Source organism: Pan paniscus, chromosome 11 (assembly GCF_029289425.2).
Source record: "Pan paniscus chromosome 11, NHGRI_mPanPan1-v2.0_pri, whole genome shotgun sequence".
Classification (NCBI taxonomy): domain Eukaryota; kingdom Metazoa; phylum Chordata; class Mammalia; order Primates; family Hominidae; genus Pan; species Pan paniscus.
In genome coordinates this window covers 14,602,335-14,625,881 of record NC_073260.2, presented here as the reverse complement: position 1 = coordinate 14,625,881, position 23,547 = coordinate 14,602,335, and the positions used below count along the sequence as shown (strand labels likewise).

Genomic DNA, 23,547 nt, shown 5'->3' with positions numbered 1-23,547 from the left:
TAAAGTTTTTGAGGAGTCAAAAGTTATAAGTGGACTTTCAATTGTGCAGGGGGTTGTCATCCCTAACCCCCACATTGTTTAAGGGTCAACCATACTATATTCACCTATATATATACTGGTGGTATATATATAGTGGTATACTGGGGCTATACTATCTAATACAAAACTGATTCTGAAATTTACAACTTTTAAAAAGACAAATATATTTCCCTGGTGTTTGATAAGCATCATGAGAACTATTTTGCCTAAAAATTAGTAAGTATTAGTTGAAACATGGACATTTATACTAATAAGGAGGGCAGAGGTGAATATGTGAGAAGGTCCACCACCTCAGAGCTTGTATCAGCTTCACGATGATGGAAAGGTAAGCTTTATCACTGATCTCAACAGCAGACTGGTGGCAAAGAGCCAGCCGTAACAAAGTACTACAATCAGAAAAATAACTCTAGACCATCTCATGGAATCTCAATCTAAATTATCATTTGACCTTTCGGCATTATAGCAAAATAAGGTCTGTATACACTGGATATTCCCATGTCCTATTTCTAACCATTATGACTATGTGTCCCAGAATGGTGCACGCCACCACATTTAGGAAGAACTGGAAATGCAAATGATTATCTATGATGAAGACTCACATAGTCCTGAAAAGCATCATTTAATTAGACCTTGAAATGGTAACTCTCATATCTTAAGCATAAGACTGTAAATGAAAATTAAACTGTACTACAAAGGTTATCAATTATAATTTCTAAACTAAGCAAAATGCTTCTTTTAAAGAAATTATTTCAAAACTATCAATACTTTAGAAGTGTTTGTGAGTATACAGTTGTCCATGTGCATAAATGCAAGTACGAATTTTTTTTTTTTTTTTTTGAGGTGGAGTTTTGCTCTTGTCACCCAGGCTGGAGTGCAATGGCATGTTCTTGGCTCACTGCAACCTCTACTTCCCGGGTTCAAGCGATTCTTCAGCCTCAGCCTCCTGAGTAGCTGGGACTACAGGCACCCACCACCACGCCCGGCTGATTTTTGTATTTTTGGTAGAGACAGGGTTTCACTATGTTGGCCAAGCTGGTCTTGAACTTCTGACTTCAGGTGATCCACCCGCCTCAGCCTCCCAAAGTGCTGGGATTACAGGCGTCAGCCACCACGCCTGGCTTCAAAGTACAATTTTTATTTTTGTTGGTTTCATGGAAGGATGGAGAACAAAGCAAGGAGACTGGTATTAAACAGAAATTTTCAGCAAACCAACTTTCTATTAAACAGATAGATCCTGGCCACTGAATAATATCAGAAGAAAGCATAACTAGAAAAGACAGAGTGCCCTTCCTATAATTACAAATTAAAGTGAAATAAAATCTGAGAGTCAATAAAGTAAGGCTTATCAATGACACCTTAAGTTATTCACTTAAAAGTGTACACACACATCCTTTTCTTACCAAAGAATATTGGGTAACATTGAGAACTTACTAGTGCCTGGGTCAAGCTCTGCCAATTCATCCTGACAGAAACCTAAAGAGAAAACAATAGGAAAAAAAATTACAATCTGTGAATTACTTCAAGCTGACTCCAAATATGAAGTATCATACAGTTGGGGGGAAATCTATACTCAGAAGTCAATTTGGGTTTCAATCCTAGCTCTAACATTTAGCTACTACATATCCCTCTGAGCCTCCATTTCATCCCTTCAATATAAAAACAGATAATAGCACTTACCACAGAATTGTAATGAGGATTAAACAAGTTACCAAAATAAAATGCTTACCATAGTCCTTGCCACACAGTAGGAGCTCAATATACAACAGCACAAGTAATTATGAGTTATCATGGCAATGTCCGTTGGAATAAAAATTCACAGGAAAATTACAATTCATTTAATACCTGTCATATTCTATTTAACACTGCTAATTCTTTTCCAAAAGAAAGCAAAGTATGTAAAATATTAACAACAAATATCAGACAGTGTAATATCATGTAAATTTTTCACAAATGCTGAAGAATTTTACCTACACAAACAAATGAAAGCAATTTTTCCATTAATAAGTATGCTATTCAGGTTGGAATAAATACCTCTCAGAGCACACTTCACATTTCATATGCTCAGACCCAAAAAGTATGAGCTGTATTTGTCTGGCTGGTGTGTAACTATCACACTGGAGAGATAAATCAAGCACAAGGAATGGCAAACATAGTACGTCCTCTATACATCGTTGATGAAAGGTTTTGTTTTTCCTGAAATGGCTGCATACTTTCTTCTGTTTGCTTTCTACTCTTCCTCAGTTTAAATATTTCCTCAGAAAAGTTTTCTCTTGCCTCTTTCACCCTTGTCTCACACACAAGGTCAAATTCCTGTTTATAATTATCTCTAACACCTGTGCTTGCTTCTAGCACTCATCAACAAGGAACTACTTGTTCAGCGTCTGACCACAATGAGACTGTTCCATGAGGGCGGGGATCCGACCTGCCTTGTTTTACAGCTTTAACCCCATTACCTCTCACAAGCCTAGCACGGAGTAGCTGTTCAGTAAACAACTGTAGTATTTCACCAGTAAATTCAGAAATATCAGATCTTGGTGCCGGGTGCAGTGGCTCATGCCTGTAATCCCAGCACTCTGGGAGGCCAAAACGAGCCGATCACTTGAGGCCAGGAATTCAAGACCAGCCTGGCCAACAGGGTGAAACCCTGTCTCTATTAAAAATACAAAAATTAGCCAGGCATGATGGTGCTTGGCTGCAATCCCAGCTAATCGGGAGGCTGAGGCAGGAGAATCTTTCGAGTCTGGGAGGTGGAGGTTGCAGTGAGCCGAGATTGAACCATTGCACTCCAGCCTGGGCAACAGAGCGAGACGCTGTCTCAAAAAATAAAACAAAAAAAAGAAGCAAAATTAGGACTAGAGGGGTATGAAAGTAACTTCTGTCAAAACTGGGTGACCAAAAGCCAGACCAACAACTAGCCGTCATATGGGAGAAATGAGGTTCATGCAGCAGGCCAACTGCTTAAACACTACGACTTTGTTTTTGTTTGATATGGAGTTTTGCTCTATCGCCCAGGCTAGAGTGCCGTGATGCAATCTCAGCTCACTGCAACCTCCACGCCTCCTGTTTTCAAGCGATTCTCCTGCCTCAGTCTCCTGAGCAGCTGGGATTACAGGCACCTGCCACCATGCCCAGCTAATTTTTGTATTTTTAGTAGAGACAGGTTTCATCCTGTTGGCCAGGCTGGTCTCAAACTCCTGACCTCAAGTGATCTGACCACCTTCGCCTCCCAAAGTGCTGGGATTACAGAAAGCCCAGCTTAAACATCACAACTTTTAAAGTCCTTTGCAATTCTGGGCTGTTCTGACCACACCAAACATGCCACATTCTTTCTTGCCTTTCTGTGAGTCCTCCTCCTCCTCCATTTGGTAAAAATGACTCATCCTTTAAGATTCAGTTCCAATATCACAACAATGAAATATGGAAAACAAAAGAGGCCTCACCAGCATTCACCAAACAATAAAGGAATAGTTTAAATACCTGCTTCTTCCACTAGACAGTGAGATCTTCAAGGCTAGGGACTGACTGTGCCTTATCCATCTGCAGAGCTGCTTCTGGCCAGAACAGTTGTGGACACATTATGGAAGGTGCTGAAATGCAGGATCAACTAAACAGAACACACAACCCTGCCTCTAGATTAGTCTAGGGAAGAAAGTCACAGAATCAGGAAATCTTAAGTCTAGTCTGAATAGTGTGTGTAAAGTCTAAATGAGGAGACTGGATCTGAAATACCAGAATTTAGAAGCTGCTTAAAGTGGCTGATCTCAGACCAGCTTTAAACCCCTCTACATAAAGGCAATGGGAATCAGAAAAGCCATGGAGAGATGCCAGGTGTCTTAGTCCATTCAGACTGCTATAATAAAATATCATAAAGTAAGTCTCACAGTTCTGGAGCCGTGAAGTCCAAGATCAAGATGCTGGTAGATTTGGTGTCTAGTGAGAGCCCATTTTATGGTTCATAGATGGTACCTTATCACTGTTCTCACATGGTAGAATGAGCTCTTTAGGGTCTCTCTTATAATGGAACAATCACCTCCCAAAAGGCCCCCATGCTAATACCATCACCTTGGAGGTTAGGATTTCAATATGTGAATTCAGGGGGATCATAAACATTCAGACCATAGTACCAGGCAATGAGAAAATAATTCATCACTACACACGGATTGAATGTTGAACATCGTGCCAGAAGTGAAACTGAGAATAAGCATTCACTTCATCTAAATTGACTCAAAAACGGGACAAAAGTACAGGAAAGCAGGCTGGTACAATGGGAAGGTTAGACCTCTCCTAGGTTCTAACTCAAGCCACCTTTAGTTATATGACTCCCTATTCTGGGCCTCAGACTACTTTGGACATTAAATGAACGGACTATACTAGAAGTCTCAAAAAAGGACAAAGCCTAATGTACCTTCTGAAAGTGCCCATTGTTGTGAACTCAAGTAACTGATCAAACAAAAATAGAGGGTGACTCAAAAACAAAGAAAATACTAAGTAAAATATTTAAGATGGACATCTATTGCTTTTATCTGCCTAGCAACCACTCCCCACTTCTGTTAATGGCACCCTGATTTTTCTTTGCAGACTTCTATTCAAAGGCCACATGATCCAAGGAGAATTGACCCTAACTTTGTTGTAAATTGGGATCAACAACAGCACCTACCTTATGGGGATGTCAAAAGAATTAAATGAGACCAGGTACAGTGGTGCATGCCTGTAATCCCAGCACTTTGGGAAGCCAAAGCAGGAGGATCGCTTGAGCCCAGGAGTTGGAGACCAGCCTGGGCAACATGGTGAAACCCTATCTCTACCAAAAAAATACAAAAGTTAGCCAGGTGTGGTGGTGTATGCCTGTAATCCCACCTACCTGGGAGGCTGAGGTAGAGATCACCTGAGCTTAGGAGGTCGAGGCTGCAGTGAGCCATGATCGTGCCACTACACTCCAGCCTGGGCAACAGAGTGAGACCAGGTCTCAAAAAATAAAGAATTAAACGACACAGTGAATATAAAGGCTTTGCACAGTACTTGACAAAGTAAGAGCTCTATATATGTAAGCTGCTACTAACTAATCTCTAGGGTCCATCCAATTCAGTGTTGTGTCTATGGAAGCAAAGTGTAGATTATAGCAGAGTTACTATTAAACCATTCATGGCATCATCCTCAAAGACCTGGGATGGAACCCTAATATCACTAACGTCACTTTGGTTACTTGCTGTGGTTCTTGAACTTTTACATTTTCAGCCTGTAAAGTGCTTGATGTGGTGATTCCAGATGTTTGCTACTTCCTGAGGAAAGAAAGACTCTATATTCACACTAAAAAACTTCCTCCAAGGGTCACAAAGATCCTGATTATAAAATTCAGTAATTACATCTACATTCCCTCGACCTAGTCCTGAGACCACTGCTAATATGTTGTCTCTGGATTTACAGATCATCACTAATGCAGGAGCCTTGAAGATATATGGAGAACAATGTTAATCTTACCTACAAACCACATACCTACTGACCACAAGGCAATGAAATGGCCACAGCTGGCTACTATTGTCAAGCAGAGTTTTGCCCAGATTCTCAGCAACCACATCTAGCTGGCAAAATGATTCTTAGCTAGAAGAACCCAAACCACTGCTAGATGTAACCCCAAATGTATGTTAAATTGGATTTATTCAATTAGATTCAACTCAAAGGCAATCAGAGTTGTTCAGCAGAAAGCAGAATCTTGGCCGGGCACAGTGGCTCACATCTGTAATCCCAACACTTTGGGAGGCCAAGGTGGGTGGATCACTTGAGGTCAGGAGTTCGAGACCAGCATGGCAAAAATGGTGAAACCCCATCTCTACTAAAAAGACAAAAATTAGCCTGGCATGGCAGTGCACACCTGTAATCCCAGCTACTTGGGAGGCTGAGGCAGAAGAATCGCTTGAACACAGAGGCAGAGGTTGTAGTGAGCCGAAATTATGCCACTGCACTCCAGCCTGGGGGAAAGAGCAAGACTCCTTCTCAAAAACAAAAAAAAAAGAGGCTGGGCGCGGTGGATCACCTGAGGTCAGGGGTCCTAGACCAGCCTGACCAACATGGTAAAACGCCATCTCTACTAAAAATACAAAAATTAGGCGGGGCGTGGTAGCTCACACCTGTAATTCCAGCACTTTGGGAGACTGAGGTGGGCAGATCACAAGGCCAGGAGTTCAAGACCAGCCTGGCCAACATAGTAAAACCCCGTTTCTACTAAAAATACAAAAATTAGTCTGGCGTGGTGGTGCACACCTGTAGTCACAGCTACTCAGGAGGCTGAGGCAAGAGAATAGCTTTAACCTGGGAGGCGGAGGTTGCAGTGAGCGGAGATCGCGCCACTGTACTCCAGCCTGGGCAACAGAGCAAGACTCTGTCTCAAAACAAAACAAAACAAAAAGAAAAGCAGGCTCTTAAGCTTCATAAATAAACAAACATACCCCCAAACCCACCTGTCTCACAGAATACAACATATTAAACAGATCAGGAAATTTTCTGAGAAATCCAGGAAATTTTCTGAGAAATCCAGGGTCTTTGTATGGTGACTTAAATTGCTTTCAAAAGGAAAAGAGAGACAAGAAACAGATTGGTTCCTAAGATGATATCACCAAGTCAGTGTGCACACAAGCAATCTGAAATGTTACTGCAAAGGTTATATTCACTTGCCTCAGTTTAACTAGGAATATAAACGCGTATTGAAAAAAGGACATGGGGGCCGGGCACAATGGCTCACGCCTGTAATCCCAGCATTTGGGGAGGCTGAGGCAGGTGGATCACCTGAGGTCAGGAGTTCAAGACCACCCTGACCAACATGGTAAAACCCCATCCCTACTAAAAATACAAAAATTAGGCCGGGTGCAGCGGCTCACACCTGTAATCCCAGCACTTTGGGAGGCCAAGGCGGGAGGATCACGAGGTCAGGAGTTTGAGACCAGCTTGGCCAACACAGTGAAACCCCATCTCTACTAAAAATACAAAAATTAGCCAGGCGTGGTGGCGCATGCTGTAGTCCTAGCTACTCGGGGGGCTGAGGCAAGAGAATCATTTGAACCCGGGAGGCGGAGGTTGCAGTGAGCCAGGATCACCCCACTGCACTCCAGCCCGGACAACGAAGCAAGACTCCATCTAAAAAAAAAAAAAAATACAAAAATACAAAAATTAGCTGGGCTAATTTTGGTGGTGGCGGGTGCCTATAATCCCAGCTACTCAGGAGGCTGAGGCAGGAGAATTGCTTGAACCTGGGAGGCAGAGGTTGCAGTGAGCCCAGATCACATCACTGCACTCCAGCCTGGACAACAGAGCGAGACTCCATCTCAAAAAAAAAAAAAAAAATGGGGGCGGCGAGGGTATGGGTATGAATTAGAATTAGATTCAAATCCCAGATTTGCTATTATCAAATTAACTACTCCAAACCCATGTCTTGGAATGAGGATAAAAATAACCATCACATTCAATTGTCATGAGATTTGGTGAATATATGTAAATCATCTACTTTATGGCAAGTAATCAGCAAATGGCTCTAAGTCTAGGAATCTTATTTCATACAAGAGAAAGTTCCAGTTGACAAGCTCTTCTCCAAATAGGCATTTTGTTTGCTTTTTAAACAAGGTCTTGCTTCTGTAGCCCAGGCTGGGGTGCAGTGGCACGATCATGGCTCACTGCAGCCTTGACCTCTAGGACCCAAGCAACCCTCCTACCTCAGCCTCCCAAGTAGCTGAGACTACAGGTGTGCACCACCACACATTTGACAAAAAGGCATTTGACAAAAAGAAAATGATCACTGATTCCTCAAATTGTGACTGGCTATCATGAGAGATTAAAAGGTCACTGATCTTTTTCCTTTTTGATATTTTGACTATAAAATTGTAAATTTACCATGACAGCAACTTAAATAAACTTCTGAGTATCACCAGTCAGCAAATTAAGGTGTGAAACACTAGCTAATTATACTCTATAATGTGTTAGAGTTACTCAAGCAATGTTTTAGTTTGACTGTAGGAAGACAATATAGTGCAACAGAGACATGGACTCTGGTTAACGCTCTGCTAGTTACTCAGTCTCTTTTGAAGCCTCAATAACCCATATGTAAGATTAAGGCCCTTAAAAGGTAAAATTCTACAATTCTAATCAAATATCTCTTTCTACAAAACAGAAGTTGTATGTGTCTCTCATGATTTGCCAACCACTTTATCTCTTGCTTTTCATAGCATCCTACCCAACAGTGTATACTCCATCCACACTGAAGTACATCATGGCTCCCAGAATTCAACATGCTCTTTGGCCTCAATTCCTTTACACATGCTATTTTCTCCACCTGAGCCCACCTTTACTCACCACTGACATAAGGACTCAAGTCAGGTCTCCTCTAATTTCCCCCTCCTTTTCCTGCAAACACTCAAGTCTGAGTTAGGCACTACAAACAACATGGCTGAAACTATAGTTTTTCAGGGACCTATGAGGAAAAAGACTGGTTTCAAAATCCAAAACACAAACACATCTGCAAATTTGAAATTCAAATGTTTTAATTAAATATGAGATAACGTTATTTCACTTAGTCAATTGCAATTCAAGTCATATAGTTTTAAACATGAGATACAGTGACACAGGGCTTGTAGGACTAAGAAAGCCAAAGGTCAAAATAGGTCTTGAAATTGCTCTGACGAATTCTGTGTGACTCTTCCATGCTCCCACAGGTTCCTGTGCTTTACACACCACAACCATATCATGATCAGGACCACTAGAACCTGAATTCAGAGAACCCAAGGTTTCAGAGAAGTCTGTTTTTCCAGGATCCCCAAGAAAAAGTTAAAAATCTTTACCCAGGTTTTCTATTGATATACAACAGTCATTCACTGGTCTTTCCTAGACTAATCCCCTCTAGTCAGCTGTATCAGTTTCCCATCTACCTTGTCTCCCGTGATCATGATTTGGCACCCAATAAAACTCTGACTAAATCAGTCAGATCTAGTCTCAACCCCAAAGATAACCCCAGCCCTGGGCCTGAGACATGTCCCAGGAAAGGCAGCTCAATAAATGTTTGAAGAACTGTTTCTTTCACCAAAAGACAATAATGGTAAGCTACAATGCCACTACAATGAATTTCTTGCCAAAATAACAAATGTCAAGAGAACAATTTCACTATTCTCAACTTTTAAAGCCTAGATAAGCACTGTCCAATAGAAATTTCTACAATGATGAAAATGTCATATATCTACACTGTCCAATACAGTTGCCACTAGCTACATGTGGCCAATGAGTACTTGGAATGTGACTGGCGTGAATGAGAAACTGAATTTTTAACTTTACTCTTAATTTAAATGGCCGTATGAGGCTGGTGGCTATGAAACAGTGAAAACATAGAAGTTGTCCCTCTTTCTAAATGTCACACCACATGTTTTGGACATACATGCTTAAAAAAATAAAATATGGAAATGTTTAGGCCAGTATTATTTACTAGCCAATTTATAGCTGTGTCAGCTATTATAAGAATAGGTCCATCAGCCTGCAAATGCAGTCACTTACTCCTTCAAATATTAAGTATCTACCCATACTGTAACAGGCCAGAGGCCTCGAAGGTAGAGATATGAATAAGACTGACTACAGAGAATTAATAGTCTCTAGGAGTACAGAGCAGACAAAAATAACTGTAGAGCCTGACAATGCAAATGCACTTAATGCCACTAAGTTGTACACTTCAAATGGTTAAAATGGTAAATTTTATGCTACGTATATTTTACCACAATTTTTAAAAAGATTAAAGCCTACTGAAGAAAAAAGTTGAAACAATATTTTTGAAAAAATTAACACTATGGGACAGATGGACATGACACACTGGGAAGCAGTGCAGAGTAGAAAGAGCATAAATTTTTATTTCAGAATAGGTTTGAGTCCTGGCACCATTACTTACTAATTGTGTTAGCTTAGGAAATGACTTCACCCTCTGGGCCAATTTCCTCATCTGTAGATTATGAGTACTCAATGATATGATGCACTGAGGTCAGTGAAAGTGCTCGGTAGCCATGATCGATATCAGGGAGAAGAGAAGCAGCAATCATGGAGCCAGGAGCACAGAGAGGAGGCAGGCATTCACCAGGCAAACAGGGCTATTTGAGAAACATATTTAGAGGAAGCAGCATGTGAAAGCACTAAATAGAGAGAAAAAACAGAATGTTACTTGGTAATTTGACTTGATTGGAATCTCAGCAGGGCCTTATCATAAAGACCTTCAACTGTCATACATGAAGAGTTTTTGGTTTTTATCCTATAGGCAACAGTGACTGAAAATAGATGTATACACCTAGGAAGTTTGTCAGTAACAGGCCAACTCTCATTACTTCAATACAGGGGCTCTAAAATTTCAACCAGAAAACCAAAAGCACAAGGAGTTTTAAAAAAATAAAAGAGGCCGGGCATGGTGGCTCACGCCTGTAATCCCAGCACTTTGGAAGGCCGAGGCGGGCAGATCACCTGAAGTTAGGAGTTTGAGACCAGCCTGGCAAGATGGAGAAACCCCGTCTCTACTAAAAATATAAAATTAGCCGGGTGTGGTGGTGCATGCCTGTAATCCCAGCTACTCGAGAGGCTGAGGCAGGAGAATTGCTTGAACCAGGAGGCAGAGGTTGTGGTGAGCCGAGATCGCACCATTGCACTCCAGCCTGGGCAGGAAGAGCGAAACTCCGTCTCAAAAAATAAAAATAAAAATAAAAAATAAAAGAGCAGCTGGGCACTGTGGCTCACGCCTGTAATCCCAGCACTTTGGGAGGCTGAGGTAGGCGGATCACGAGGTCAGGAGATGGAGACCATCCTGGCTAACACGGTGAAACCCCATCTCTAGTAAAAACACAAAAAATTAGCCAGGCATGGTGGTACGCACCTGTAGTCCCAGCTACTCAAGAGGCTGAGGCAGGAGAATCGCGTGAACCCGGGAAGTAGAAGTTGCAGTGAGCCGAGATGGTGCCACTGCACTCCAGCCTGGGTGACAGAGCGAGACTGTCTTAAAAATAAAAAATAAAAAATAAATTAAAAATAGAAATAAAAGAGCTTTGTTGAGGCAGCCAAAACACACATGGCTAGCCATCCATAGCCCTCCTTTAGATTCTAGAAACTTCCCTTTGGGGGGGCCCTTCCTCCACTCTATCTTCTAGTCTCCTTTTGGTACAATGAATGGCTTTGGCATGAGGCTGAGAAGGAATGCAGCTTTATTTTGGTGGTGGGAAGTAACAAACATGAACTACACAGCCTGCCTTACAGCCATATCTGCAGCCTGCAAGCAGCTCCAGACCTAGGCAGATACAGGAACACTTTTCTTGGATTGGCTGATTACATTCACACCTGCCTCTTGCTTTTCTATCCAGTGAGTGTGATGCCACTTGGGCCATTAGCTTTTGTTTCTCACAGGCAACTTGACAAACCATACTTAAAGAATAACAGAAAATGCTTTTGAATGCAGAAACATAGCACCACAAGTCCATATAGCAAAAGCTATCTGGCAGAGCTTTAAGTAGTAGCTCTTTTCTCCACCTACAAATGTCATGGTCACATTTTTAAAAGTGCAACAAAAACAATACCCTTTTCCTAATGTAATTTTCTTAAACATGAAATCTTAGGGGGATACTATGCCCACGTATTTGCTCAGCTTAAATGCAGTACACGAGTGTCTATATTTCTATGGAAACATTAATAACTTCCATCTGATCAACCTACATCACCTTTCATATAGTTTTTCCGGCTTCTAGCTTTGCAATTACAGCCTTGAAACCAGACTGAAGGCAGAAAAGCCAGCCCAAGATTATGACATTTCAATTTTAAAACATTTTTAAAAAATAAAGACAGTACACAGCTTTCAAGGCTGTAGCTATAGAATCAAAAGGTGAAAACAGTTTAGGAAGGCAATTCAGTCTGATGAGTCAGAGGTCATTAGTGTTTCTATGGAATTACAGCACAGGCATTTCTCAGAAAACTGCACGTACTGATGATTCTCTGGCATTTTTCATTTGCAATTTTTGGTTCTCTGGAGGAACAAAAGGGACTGTTGATAATCCTTCATTTGTCTTGGAGGTTAAGAAATTTCAAGGCCAGGCACAGTGGCTCACGCCTGTAATCTCAGAACTCTGGGAGGCCAAGGCAGGAGGATCCCTTGAGCTCAGGAATTGAAAACCAGCCTGGGCAATATAGTGAGACCTCTACAACAACAACAAAAATATGTCTGTCTTTTTCAATTAGCTGGGCGTGGTGGCATGCACCTATAGTCCCAGCTACTTGGGAGGCTGAGGTGGGAGGACCACTTGAGCCTGGGAGGTTGAGGCCGCAGTGAGCCAGGATCACTGCACCCCAGCCTGAGTGACAGAGCAAGACCTTGTCTCAAACAAAAAAAAAAAAAAGAAAAGAAATTTCAAAATGCAAAATACTTAATACAGAAAAATATAAGAAAATGTATACAATAATCTGTCAGTTGCCATTTATTGAATCTATTACTATACACCAGGCATCAGCTTGACACTTTACATGAATTCTTACTGAAAAATAGCTACTATTGTCTCCATTTTATAGATCTAAACAGATCATTGTACTCCATTACATGGAAAGAGCCACAAAAGTCAAAACAAGAGAACTTCTATTGAAAGCATCTTGACTAATAAAACCCTACCTTTGCGCAGTGCATGTTCTGCAACAGCCGGATGGATGGGAACTTAGCATAATCTCAAAGAGCAACCCTGATGCTCCCGTAACAGCAGGACCTCAACGTCCAAGAATACCACACCTTACTTGAGCCCATTTACAAGTCACCTCCTGAAAAATCCAAGATGCCAGTCAGAAGCAGCTACTGAGGGAAGTGAAGATGTTTTTATTTGTTCTTTGTCATTTTGAAGACTGACTAAAGTCTTACTGACTAAGGAGTTTGTTTGAACATGGTCAGAGAGCTTTCAAAGTCATTTCAGAAAGTGCCCCACACCATCCTCAACAGATGGTTTGATGGAAGAGAAGTAGCCAGCTCTGCTCAGGAAATCCATTAGTAAGGTGCAGATACCACCAAAGACATGTCCCACATGTGGCAGAATGTACCTTTTTCCTTATTTTCTTTAAAATCTCCATATAAAAAGGGAAGATGGATGCATGAGGGCCTAGAAAATGTTTATCCCTCTGGATCAATCTTAGGAATCTATCCTAAGAATCAGAAATACAGAAAATAGTACAAAACTCGAGGCCATCTAAAAATTCAAACACAGGAAAATGATTAAATTATGTACACTTATTCAATGGAATATTTTGCGAACACTATAAATGTTTTCCAAGAGTTTACAAAGGGCAAATACCATATTAAAAATACAATGTAAAACTGTATTCTTGGAATGAGCTCAGGTATATTCCAATACATATATACATGAAAAAAAACACTTTGGTCTATTTTCTCTTAGTGATTATCTCTTAGTATAACTAATTTTTCTTCCTCCATTCTACTTTTCTGATTAAAATATATTGTTTTTATAAACAGAAACATACATTAAAAAAATCCTGGCAGGGCACAGCAGCTCACACCTGTAATCCCAGCACTTTGGGAGGCTGAGGCGGGCAGATCACCTGAGGTCGGGAGTTTGAGACCAGCCTGACCAACATGGACAAACCCCGTCTTTACTAAAAATACAAAATTAGCCGGGCATGGTGGCGCATGCCTGTAGTCCCAGCTACTTGGGAGGCTGAGGCAGGAGAATCGCTTGAACCCGGGAGGCAGAGGTTGCAGTGAGCCAAGATCGTGCCATGGCACTCCAGCCTGGGCAACAAGAGTGAAACTCTGTCTTAAAAAAAAAAAAAAAATCCTAAGAACAGGCCGGGTGCGGTGGCTCACATCTGTAATCCTAGCTTTGGGAGGCTAAGGCGGGCAGATCACCTGAAGTCAGGAGTTCAAGATCAGCCTGGCCAACACAGGAAACTCCATCTCTACTAAAAAATACAAAAAACTGCCAGGCATGGTGGTGCATGCCTGTGCAAGTCTCCCTGCCTACTCAAGAGGCTGAGGCAGGGAGAACTGCTTGAATCTGGGAGGCAGAGGTTGCAGTAAGCCAAGATCGCGCCACTGCACTCCAGCCTGGGCGACAGAGCCAGACTCTGTCTCAAAAAAAAAAAAAAAAAAAAAAAAAAATCCTAAGAACAAAATGATTTGGCTAAACTGTCTACAATCAACAGCTTCAACTGAAGGGGAAAAAAAAAACTACCATTCTCTAAATGACTTTTAAATTACTATCTTATTAGAAACACAATTCTGGGCACTAATCTTTCTTACATACTAGTCATGAATGCTTAAAGCTCAGTATTATCTCCCACGTCCCAGCTTCAGAAATCCATTGTGTGGCAACAAAGAAATACATCTTTAACCTTTCATCCCAGGATCTTTCAAATCTGAAGCAAAGCTAGTTAATCATACCTATGAATAATTCTGTGCCAGGCACAGTGGCTCACACCTGTAATCCCAGCACTTTGGGAGGCCCAGGTAGGTGGATCACCTGAGGTCAGGAGTTCAAGACCAGCCTGGTCACCACGGTGAAACCCCATCTCTACTAAAAATACAAAACTTAGCTGGGCATGGTGGCGGGCACCTATAATCCCAGCTACTTGGTAGGCTGAGACAGGAGAATCACTTGAACCCGGGAGGAAAAGGTTGCAGTGAGCCAGGATTGCACTACTGCACTCCAGCCTGGGCAACAGAGCGAGACTCCGTCTAAAAAAAGGAAAAAGAAAAAAAAACAATAATTCCAAAAGAAATTTTTAAAAACTATTCAAACCTGGTGAGTTAAGACAGAAGAGCAACAACCAAGATATTTATAGCACAACATAAATACAAAAGATACTCTACAAAATAGGACTAAGGGAGAAAAAACTCCTGCTTTTTTTTAGATGCTAAACTTTCCTATATTCTAAAATCAAATTCAACAAATATTTACCTAGTGTTTTCCATGTATAGGCTGCTATCCCAGACTGCATTGGAAAAATAGGTGAGTAAAGCTGGCTACCCCTAGATTCTTAAAATCTAGCATAGAAAATAGAAAACTGACTGGATACAAGGACTTTTGAAGTAAATGCCCTAATGGAGACATTAACAGCAGTGGTCACACTATTTATTTCTTCTTAGGGAAAACTAGAAAAAAGTTAATGACAAAATGGCACTTGAATCAGGCTAGTAAGGGAGGAAAGAAAGAATGTAAATACAGACACATTATCAATAATACTCAGCCATACATATCTTTTGGATGTCCTTCCACTGCTGGCAACTATTTCCCCTAGAAGCAGTCACATCCTTACAGATGATTATACAGACCTTGTCTGACTTTTTTTTTTTTTTTTTTTGAGACAGAGTTTCACTTAGTCACCTAGGCTACAGTGCAATGGCATAATTATGGCTCACTGCAGCCTCGACCTCCCAGGCTCAAGGGATCAACCCAACCCGCCTCAGCCTCTCGAGTAGCTGGGACTACAATCATGTGCCACCACGTCCAGCCTGACATGTTCTTTACTAAATGTCCTCACAGGCAAGAAAGGCCTATCCCAGCACACACACAACCTTCTCATCCTAGGTTGGATGGTCTCATCCACATACACTTTCACTTACACTTCCCAACTGATGATTCCCCTCTCCCCCAACTTTCAATTCTGGATGAGACTCTTCTCCTGAACCACAGACCCATCTATCCAAATGTCTATTGTCAATGTCTACCAGGATAAATAACCCATAGGCTCCATCAATTTCAACATGTCAAACTGAACCTATTATTTTCTCTTTGAATCCTCTTTCTCCTGTGTTCTTCACTCAGGTTCCAGGTACCACCAACTCTCATCCCCCAAGCCAGAGATCCCCAAAGACTCGTCCTGGGCTCCCACTTTACCACCCTTTCCAACAGTCCCCTCGAATTAATATAGTCAATCACCAGGACATTTTCATTCTCTCTCAAATATCCCTAGATCAAGCTCAAGGCATCTAATCACCCTATAATCCTAGACTATTATGACTGCTCCTCTCTCTTCCTGGAATTTAATTTCCTAATCCACTCAAAAATCCGTTTGATTCCCCTTTTCAACTTTTTAGCATACATTAATAGCACTAAATTACAGAAATAAACAAATCCAACAATTGAAAAGCTACTTTTTGCAACCTTATTTCCTCGAAACACCCCAAAGCTTGAAAAGGATAACATCTAAATTCCTATTTGCAAACTCTCTTTATACAGAGATGCAAATATACCAACTTTGATGTTAAAGCAAGTTTCTAATATTAGCAATAAAGTGATATACTAGGCAAGATGCCTTGCTTCAGTATTAATAAGCCATTTGTATAAGGCTAAGTGATCTACTCCCTCTGTACTTAGATTTTCTCCTCAGTGAAAGATCAATTTTCTTAGGATCATTTTTCAGCTCTAAAGTCCATGAGTTTATCAAAAGTTGCAGTTGTGTATAATAGGGGGTACAAATCATACAATGCTAACACTTGAGGAACCCTTAAGGGGTTATCAAGATTCTTAGATTTTTTTTAAAAAACTAGAAGGATAAACTATAAATCATTCCTAATCTCTTCCATCCCACTGTAGCCCCCATTTTACAGAAGGGAGAAATTGTTTAAAGGGAATAACATTTGTAGGATTCCTGTGATTTAAACACTAATCGTGGTCCCATAGGCATTTCCCCGATCTAAAAATGGGAACAAAAGAACTTACTTAAGCCGGGCGCAGTGGCTCAAGCCTGTAATCCCAGCACTTTGGGAGGCCGAGGCAGGCAGATCACGAGGTCAGGAGATCGAGACCATCCTGGCTAACACGGTGAAACCCCGTCTCTACTAAAAATACAAAAAAAAAATTAGCCGGGCGCGGTGGCAGGCACCTGTAGTCCCAGCTATTCGGGAGGCTGAGGCAGGAGAATGGCGTGAACCCGGGAGGCGGAGCTTGCAGTGAGCTGAGATCGCGCCACTGCACTCTAGCCTGGGCGACAGAGCGAGACTCCGTCTCAAAAAAAAAAAAAAAAAAAAAAAAAGAACTTAACAGGGCTGTTGTAAGTATTAAATGAAATAAATATAAGTACTCAAAACAGTACCTAGTATATAGCAAATGTTCAATAAGAGTTACCTATTATTGGCCAGGTGCGGTGGCTCACGCCTGTAACCCCAGCACTTTGGGAGGACGAGGTGGGCGGATCACCTGAAGTAGGGAGTTTGAGACCAGCCTGACCAACATGGAGAAACTCCATCTCTACTAAAAATACAAAATTAGCCGAGTGTAGTGGCACATGTCTGTAATCCCAGCTACTCAGGAGGCCGAGGCAGGAGAATCACTTGAACCCGAGAGGCGGAGGTTGCAGTGAGCCAAGATCGCACCATTGCACTCCAACCTGGGCAACAAGAGTGAAACTCCATTTCAAAAAAAAAAAAAAGAGTTACCCATTATTATAATTGGAAACCCTCCAAAACACAAATATAAACAGACTCAGAAAAGACTTCTTAATTTAAAAAATCTAAACCACTTTGCAGCAGCTTTAGGGAAAGTGTTCCATTCTGCACACACTTAGGGAATAGGACCTTTTACTAAGTCATCACCCAGTGCTATTACTGAGAGGTCAGCTTCTTCATGAGGTTGCAGTATTCATGTGAAAATTGACCTTTGGGTCAACCATTCAGATATCAGATCACCCAATCAATAAAATAAATACGGTATTTTTTTTTAAGAGACAGGTCTCGCTATGTTGCCCAGGCTGTAGTGCAGTGGCCATTCACAGGAACAATCATAATGCACTCCAGCCTTGAACTTCTGACTCAAGCAATCCTCCTGCCTCAGCCTTCCCAGTAGCTGGAACTATAGATGCACACCATCACACCAGCTTGTTAAAGCACTACAGATACTAGTATACCCTGCCCCACTAAAATCACACTCTTACTTACATAACGCATGTTTCTTTACAGTTTTTGATACCTATTATAAGTTCCACAGGCTTAGAAGTTCCTCTTCTAGCATTAACATACATTAGCACAAACATAAGGTTAGAATTGCATCCCTACTTCCCCACAGCTCAACTGGACTTCCAGAGTAAGAGATGATTATTTGGTATACAGCTGTTCTGAGTTTAACAATCTTCTCTCTGAATATGCCTCACATTCCTGAATAAGTCACAGTGACCATACTATTCAAAAAGTAAATACTAAGGATATCAAATGAGAAGAACGTATTTGTAAGGTCAGCAAGGCAAACTTTAATACAAGCTGACCTGGAAATTGAGACTGTATAGACACATTGGTTACTTTCAGTCCCTACCATGTTAAGGCTCTCATGTTTCTAGTTTATGTTATTCACTCTTCATCTTGTATCAAATAGTATTTAAGAGCCTAATGCTATTTTGCTTTGTTTCCTAAAAGGCATTAAGGATCAAAAGTCTCTCCCATTCCACAGGGAGTTCTGCTTCCATGTCACATGCCCAGGGCCAGCATTTTTAAGCAAGGGTCTCTTTGCTTCCTTGCCTCCCCATTGGCAAGGATTTGTCCTAAACCTCACAACAGCATCTTTCTCCAACATCACAAATTGGCTTTGGACTTTGCTCTTCTCCTTAGAAATACATAAAGGCATCTTTAAAAAATAAATAAATAGGCCAGGCGCGGTGGCTCACGCCTGTAATCCCAGCCCTTTGGGAGGCCGAGGCAGGCGGATCACGAGGTCAGGAGAACGAGACCAGCCTGGCCAATATGGTGAAACCCCGTCTCTACTAAAAATACAAAAAATTAGCCGGGCATGGTGGCAGGCGCCTGTAGTCCCAGCTACTCGGGAGGCTGAGGCAGAAGAATGGCGTGAACCCAGGAGGCGGAGGTTGCAGTGAGCCAAGATCGCGCCACTGCACTCCAGCCTGGGTGACAGAGCGAAACTCCGTCTCAAAAAAATAAATAAATAAATAAATAAAAATCATGACCAGTTAAGGAAAAAAAAAGTCAAGATTTTTAAACAAGCAATTTTCAAAGACCATACTTGTCTCCACGGCTAAAACTGAAGTCTGGCTTTAATTCTTGCATCTACCATTAAAACACAGTCTCCTAAATACTAGACTCCTTAAGGTACAAATGGCCCTTTGTATCCTCTACCAGAAGCTAGTGCTCAGATTCCAAGAGTGTAAGCCCTGGATCAGACACATTTGGGTCTGAGTCCCATCTCTCCCACTTAGGGGGCCAAGTCACTTAAGTTGTTCTCCCATCTGCAAAATGAAAATAATGTTACTCTCCTTATAAGGTTGCTGCATGTAATTATCACACAGTGGGCACACAATAAATTTCAGCTCAAGAAAAAAGGAAAGGCAAACCATTAACTACAAAATTTTCAGAGAAAGACACTAGTCACACCCAAGTACTAATTAGGCTAATACTGCACATCAATATAATTGTTAAATCACAACTCAGCGAAGAAATCAGTTGAGACCAAAACTTTCTAACAAGAACATAAACAGTTCAACATATCCTCTAAGAACGAGAGAAAAATTAAGTTTTTGTGTGTGTGATTTACAATTTAAATGGTAAAAATTCTTCTAGATAGAGCACATATGAGCTTGACAATAACATTCAAAACTCCTGGCTGGAAGTCCTCCTTACTTCATTACTTCATACCAAGGCATGCTGACAAACCTCCTTACCCTGAGCTAAGCTCTGGATTGAGACCCTGGAATCAAAGTGTCACCAAGCAAGAATTATATATTCTAGCTTATACCAAGTATCAGAAAAATTTTACTAAAATATCAATTAAACCAAGTGGGGTGTGCCATACACTACATGAGTCTGGTGCCTGGGATTAAAAATCTATTAGAAACGGGTTTCACAAGATGATTTATCAAGAATCCACAGTAAATGTTCAGAGATATGGCTAGCATAGACAAAGTACAATAAATTAGAAATAGGAAAATTACCATAACTGGAATTTCTTTAAAAAATCCTCAATTTCTTTCAAAGTACAAAGTGTTTCCATGAAGAATTTTAAGGATGCTATTTAAAATAATTCGGAACTGAATTTTTTTCTTTTAGTAACTAGTGGAACAAACTTTTTAAACAACAGGATTACAAAATTCCTCCTTTTGTGTTTGAAGAAGCTATTGTCACAATACAAAATTAAATAAAACAGAAGGGCGGGATGGCTCACGCCTGTAATCCCAACACTTTGGGAGCCCGGGGTGGGCGGATCACTTGGTCAGGAGCTCAAGACCAGCCTGGCCAAAATGGTGAAACCCTGTCTCTACTAAAAATACAAAAATTAGCTGTGCATGGTGGCATGCACCTGTAATCCTGGCTACTCGGGCTCCTGAGGCATGAGAATGGCTTAAACCCAGGAGGCAGAGGTTACAATGAGCCAAGATCACGCCACTGCACTCCAGCCTGGGCAACAGAGCAAGACTCTGTCTCAAACAAACAAAAAAATTAAATAAGAAAAAATGACAATAGGTTTTTTTCTTATTCAGAAAGTTTTAAAGATAAAATCAAATTAAAATTAAACAATCAATTTTTTTAAAAGGATAAAATTTTTAAAAATCAAATTATAATCTAGGCTTCAATTATGGTAAAGTTACATCAGCTACCTATTGTTTCCAATAGAACACAATAAAATGGTAATAAACATAATTATTAATATAAATTACAAAACTACAACACACAATAAAAGTCAAAGAAATTGCCCTTTAATGCACTTGAGATAACATCTGTTTCAAAAACTGCTGGCAATATCTTTTCTCAAGCTCACTTTTCCAACATTATCTAATGAGGAGGCAAGGGAATGTTTATGATGTCTTTACAGTTATTTCAATAAATCATTTATGTAGGGGTACAAGTACCTACAAAATTACTATATATTTTACACCCAACTTCTGGAATTCACTAAGCACTAAGAAACGCAATGTTTTAAGAAAGACCTAAGTTTTTAAAGATGAAATCCTATCTCACAGCAGTTAAATTTAAAAAAAAAAAAAAAAGATCAGAAAAACACATCTAAAAATCTCTACACTACTCTGGAGTTAGCTGAATTCTCTTAGAGGATGAGGAAGAAAAGAGGAGAGGCAGGGACAGGGAGGCAAGAGGAAGGATGAAAGGAGAGAAAGAAAAGTAAGGAGGGGGTACCTAGGCAGTAAGGCCTGTGGGACTGGTTCAACTTCGAACAAATTTCCTCTTCCCTAAGACTCAGTTTACTCATTTGTAAAATGTACACATCATCACCTATGTCAGTGTTTCCCAAAGCAAGGAGACCACTAGATGATTTTAAATGGTACAAAGAGAAGGCATCATAAAACATTCCAAAGCTGTTAGTACCTTTTCCACTCTCTTTCAATCCTTCTGATTACATCAGAAGAAAAATGTGGTGTTAGTTTTTCTAGTGCCTCTCTAGTGCTTACTAATCTCTCTATCAAAGGCCTGGTCAGAGACCTTGGCAGACAATAGCATTTAGAATTTAACACAATTCTATTTTCATTAAATTTTTTTCATTGTTACTTTCTACTTGTGGCAAATAATTTTTCATTTAAGCTAATAAAAAAATTCATTTTAAAATAAATGTTGGGTTGCAGAATGTTAACTATTCAATATTTTAAAAATTAAATAAGCAATATATTAGAAAATGACAAAAATCATGTGGTGATACAGGAAAAACTGAAGATTTAAAAATACTGGTTTAGCAGAGTAGTGGTTAGTAGAAGGTTATTTTCAACTCTAAGCCTCAGTTTACTCATCTATAATAAGGGAATATCACCACCTATCCAAAGAAAAGTTATGGAAAGGATTACATGAGTTAGTTTAGCTCTGTGCCTAGTGCTGAGTGTTCAACAACTACTTGTTCCCTTTCCTTTTAAGGATATTACCAGAAAGCCTTTTTAGAGACTTCCAGAGAGAGACTTTGGGTAGGGGATGGGGATGCTGGGCTTCCTGTATATCAGAGACAGGAGCATTTGCTCTGGTTCTAATACTTCCCACTAAGAACCTCCAGGGACCTAGCCTTGCTTTTACCCTGATAAAGCTGCAGTCTACTCTCCTAAGGCTCATAATTCTACTTACAAGCAAGTGACTGGGAATAAAGTGCTACAGAAAAGGGGCACATATCTTAAATCACTGAGAAGTCAAACCCTAAAGGGCACCAAGGAAGGAAGGACCATTTTATAACAAGTCCAAGCCAAAATAAAGTATTTCATTTGGGCAAATTCAACAACTCTGTAATGGAAAAGAAAGTCACTAGGTGGTTCATAACCAGCCTTTATCACCTGATATTGTCAAACTAGAGCCCACAGGGGAGAAAAACCTTGGGAGAAGGAGTTCCAACTCAGAGTAGGAATGCTTCAAGAAAAGGAACACCAACTGAGTACTTACTATAGTCCCACCATTGTGAGTAATAGGCACTTTATTTTACATATATTGCCAAATTTTTCCAAACCTATATGAGATAATTCCAAGTCAACTGACCAAATTGCCAAATCTCCAAATAGCCAATTCTCTAAATTTGTCAAAAATTTGTTTTAAATATTTGGACAGTTTATAAAAATTCATATTGATGAGACAGTTAATTACCTTTTAAGGATTTCTGCCAAGTCAGAACTGACCGTTGGAATACCAGCATTTTTAAGATGTTCAATTTGTCTCTACACTGCAGCTGGAGACAGCTGAAGCAGAGAGGACCTCTGCTGGTAGAAATATACATCCTTGTCTGGGCTGCAGGGCATGGGGGAGAAATGATGTATAGGAAACGGGAAAAAGAAAAAGGAAAAAAATGGTGGGGAGCATTTAAGAAAAACGAGATGAACAACGGGTTCTGTAAGGTCTACAGATTAGATTCAGCAAACTGTCTTTTATTGAATGGAATACTGGGTAAACTGAACATCTGGGAAACTGGTTTTCAATGACTTGGATTGTGGTAAACTGGTCTGCTGTACCTATGAGATCGATGATATTAACATTACTTACAGATAAGGAAATTAACTCAGAAACTTTTGTAAAGTAATGCAGCTACATTCCAGGTTTTCCATAAACTACCTCATTTCATTCTCCAATAATCAATGTGGTGATTCCACATCCTTTTACCACCCTCCACCCAGTATCTCCACCCCCCTTCCACCCAACTGTCAAAAAAATACATTAAAAAATCACAAGAACAGACAGGATTTAAACCCAAGTCTAACATTAAAGCTCAGGCTCTAATGCACCTAGTTATCACTACATCCTACCAATTTGCTGAAATAATTTTTAACCCCTGCCCTCCCACTGCTGAAGTTTGTCTACCATTACTACAGTAACTCCTTTCTGCAAAGATCTGCTTTTCAGAGGTTGAGTCACATTACCGTAAGACTAAATGGAAATATTTCAGGCAAAAGAGTATTTCAGAGATCTCATTTTATTTACCCTGAACAACCTTATTGCTCACACGATTTCAGATCAAATCAGAACTGAAATTGCTTGAGAACTTCCATTAGAGACTCTCAGACTGGCAATCCCTGCTGTGTATTAACAACTTTTTCCGTTCATTATGTTGGCTT

General features: G+C 40.5%; 1 protein-coding gene across 7 annotated transcripts in view; it reads right to left on the bottom strand.

Annotated features, from left to right (window-relative positions):
- The window catches only part of NR6A1 (nuclear receptor subfamily 6 group A member 1), a 254,041-nt gene that overhangs the window by 212,290 nt on the left and 18,204 nt on the right, over window positions 1–23,547 (bottom strand). For 6 of the 7 annotated variants that reach the window (XM_055117620.2, XM_055117622.2, XM_055117619.2 and 3 more), the window contains exon 2: window positions 1,471–1,512. The exons of the other annotated variant lie outside the window; for it this stretch is intronic. In XM_055117620.2, coding sequence (XP_054973595.1) covers window positions 1,471–1,512 — 42 coding nt within the window. The remainder of the gene's footprint in view (window positions 1–1,470; window positions 1,513–23,547) is intronic. 7 annotated transcript variants of the gene reach the window in all.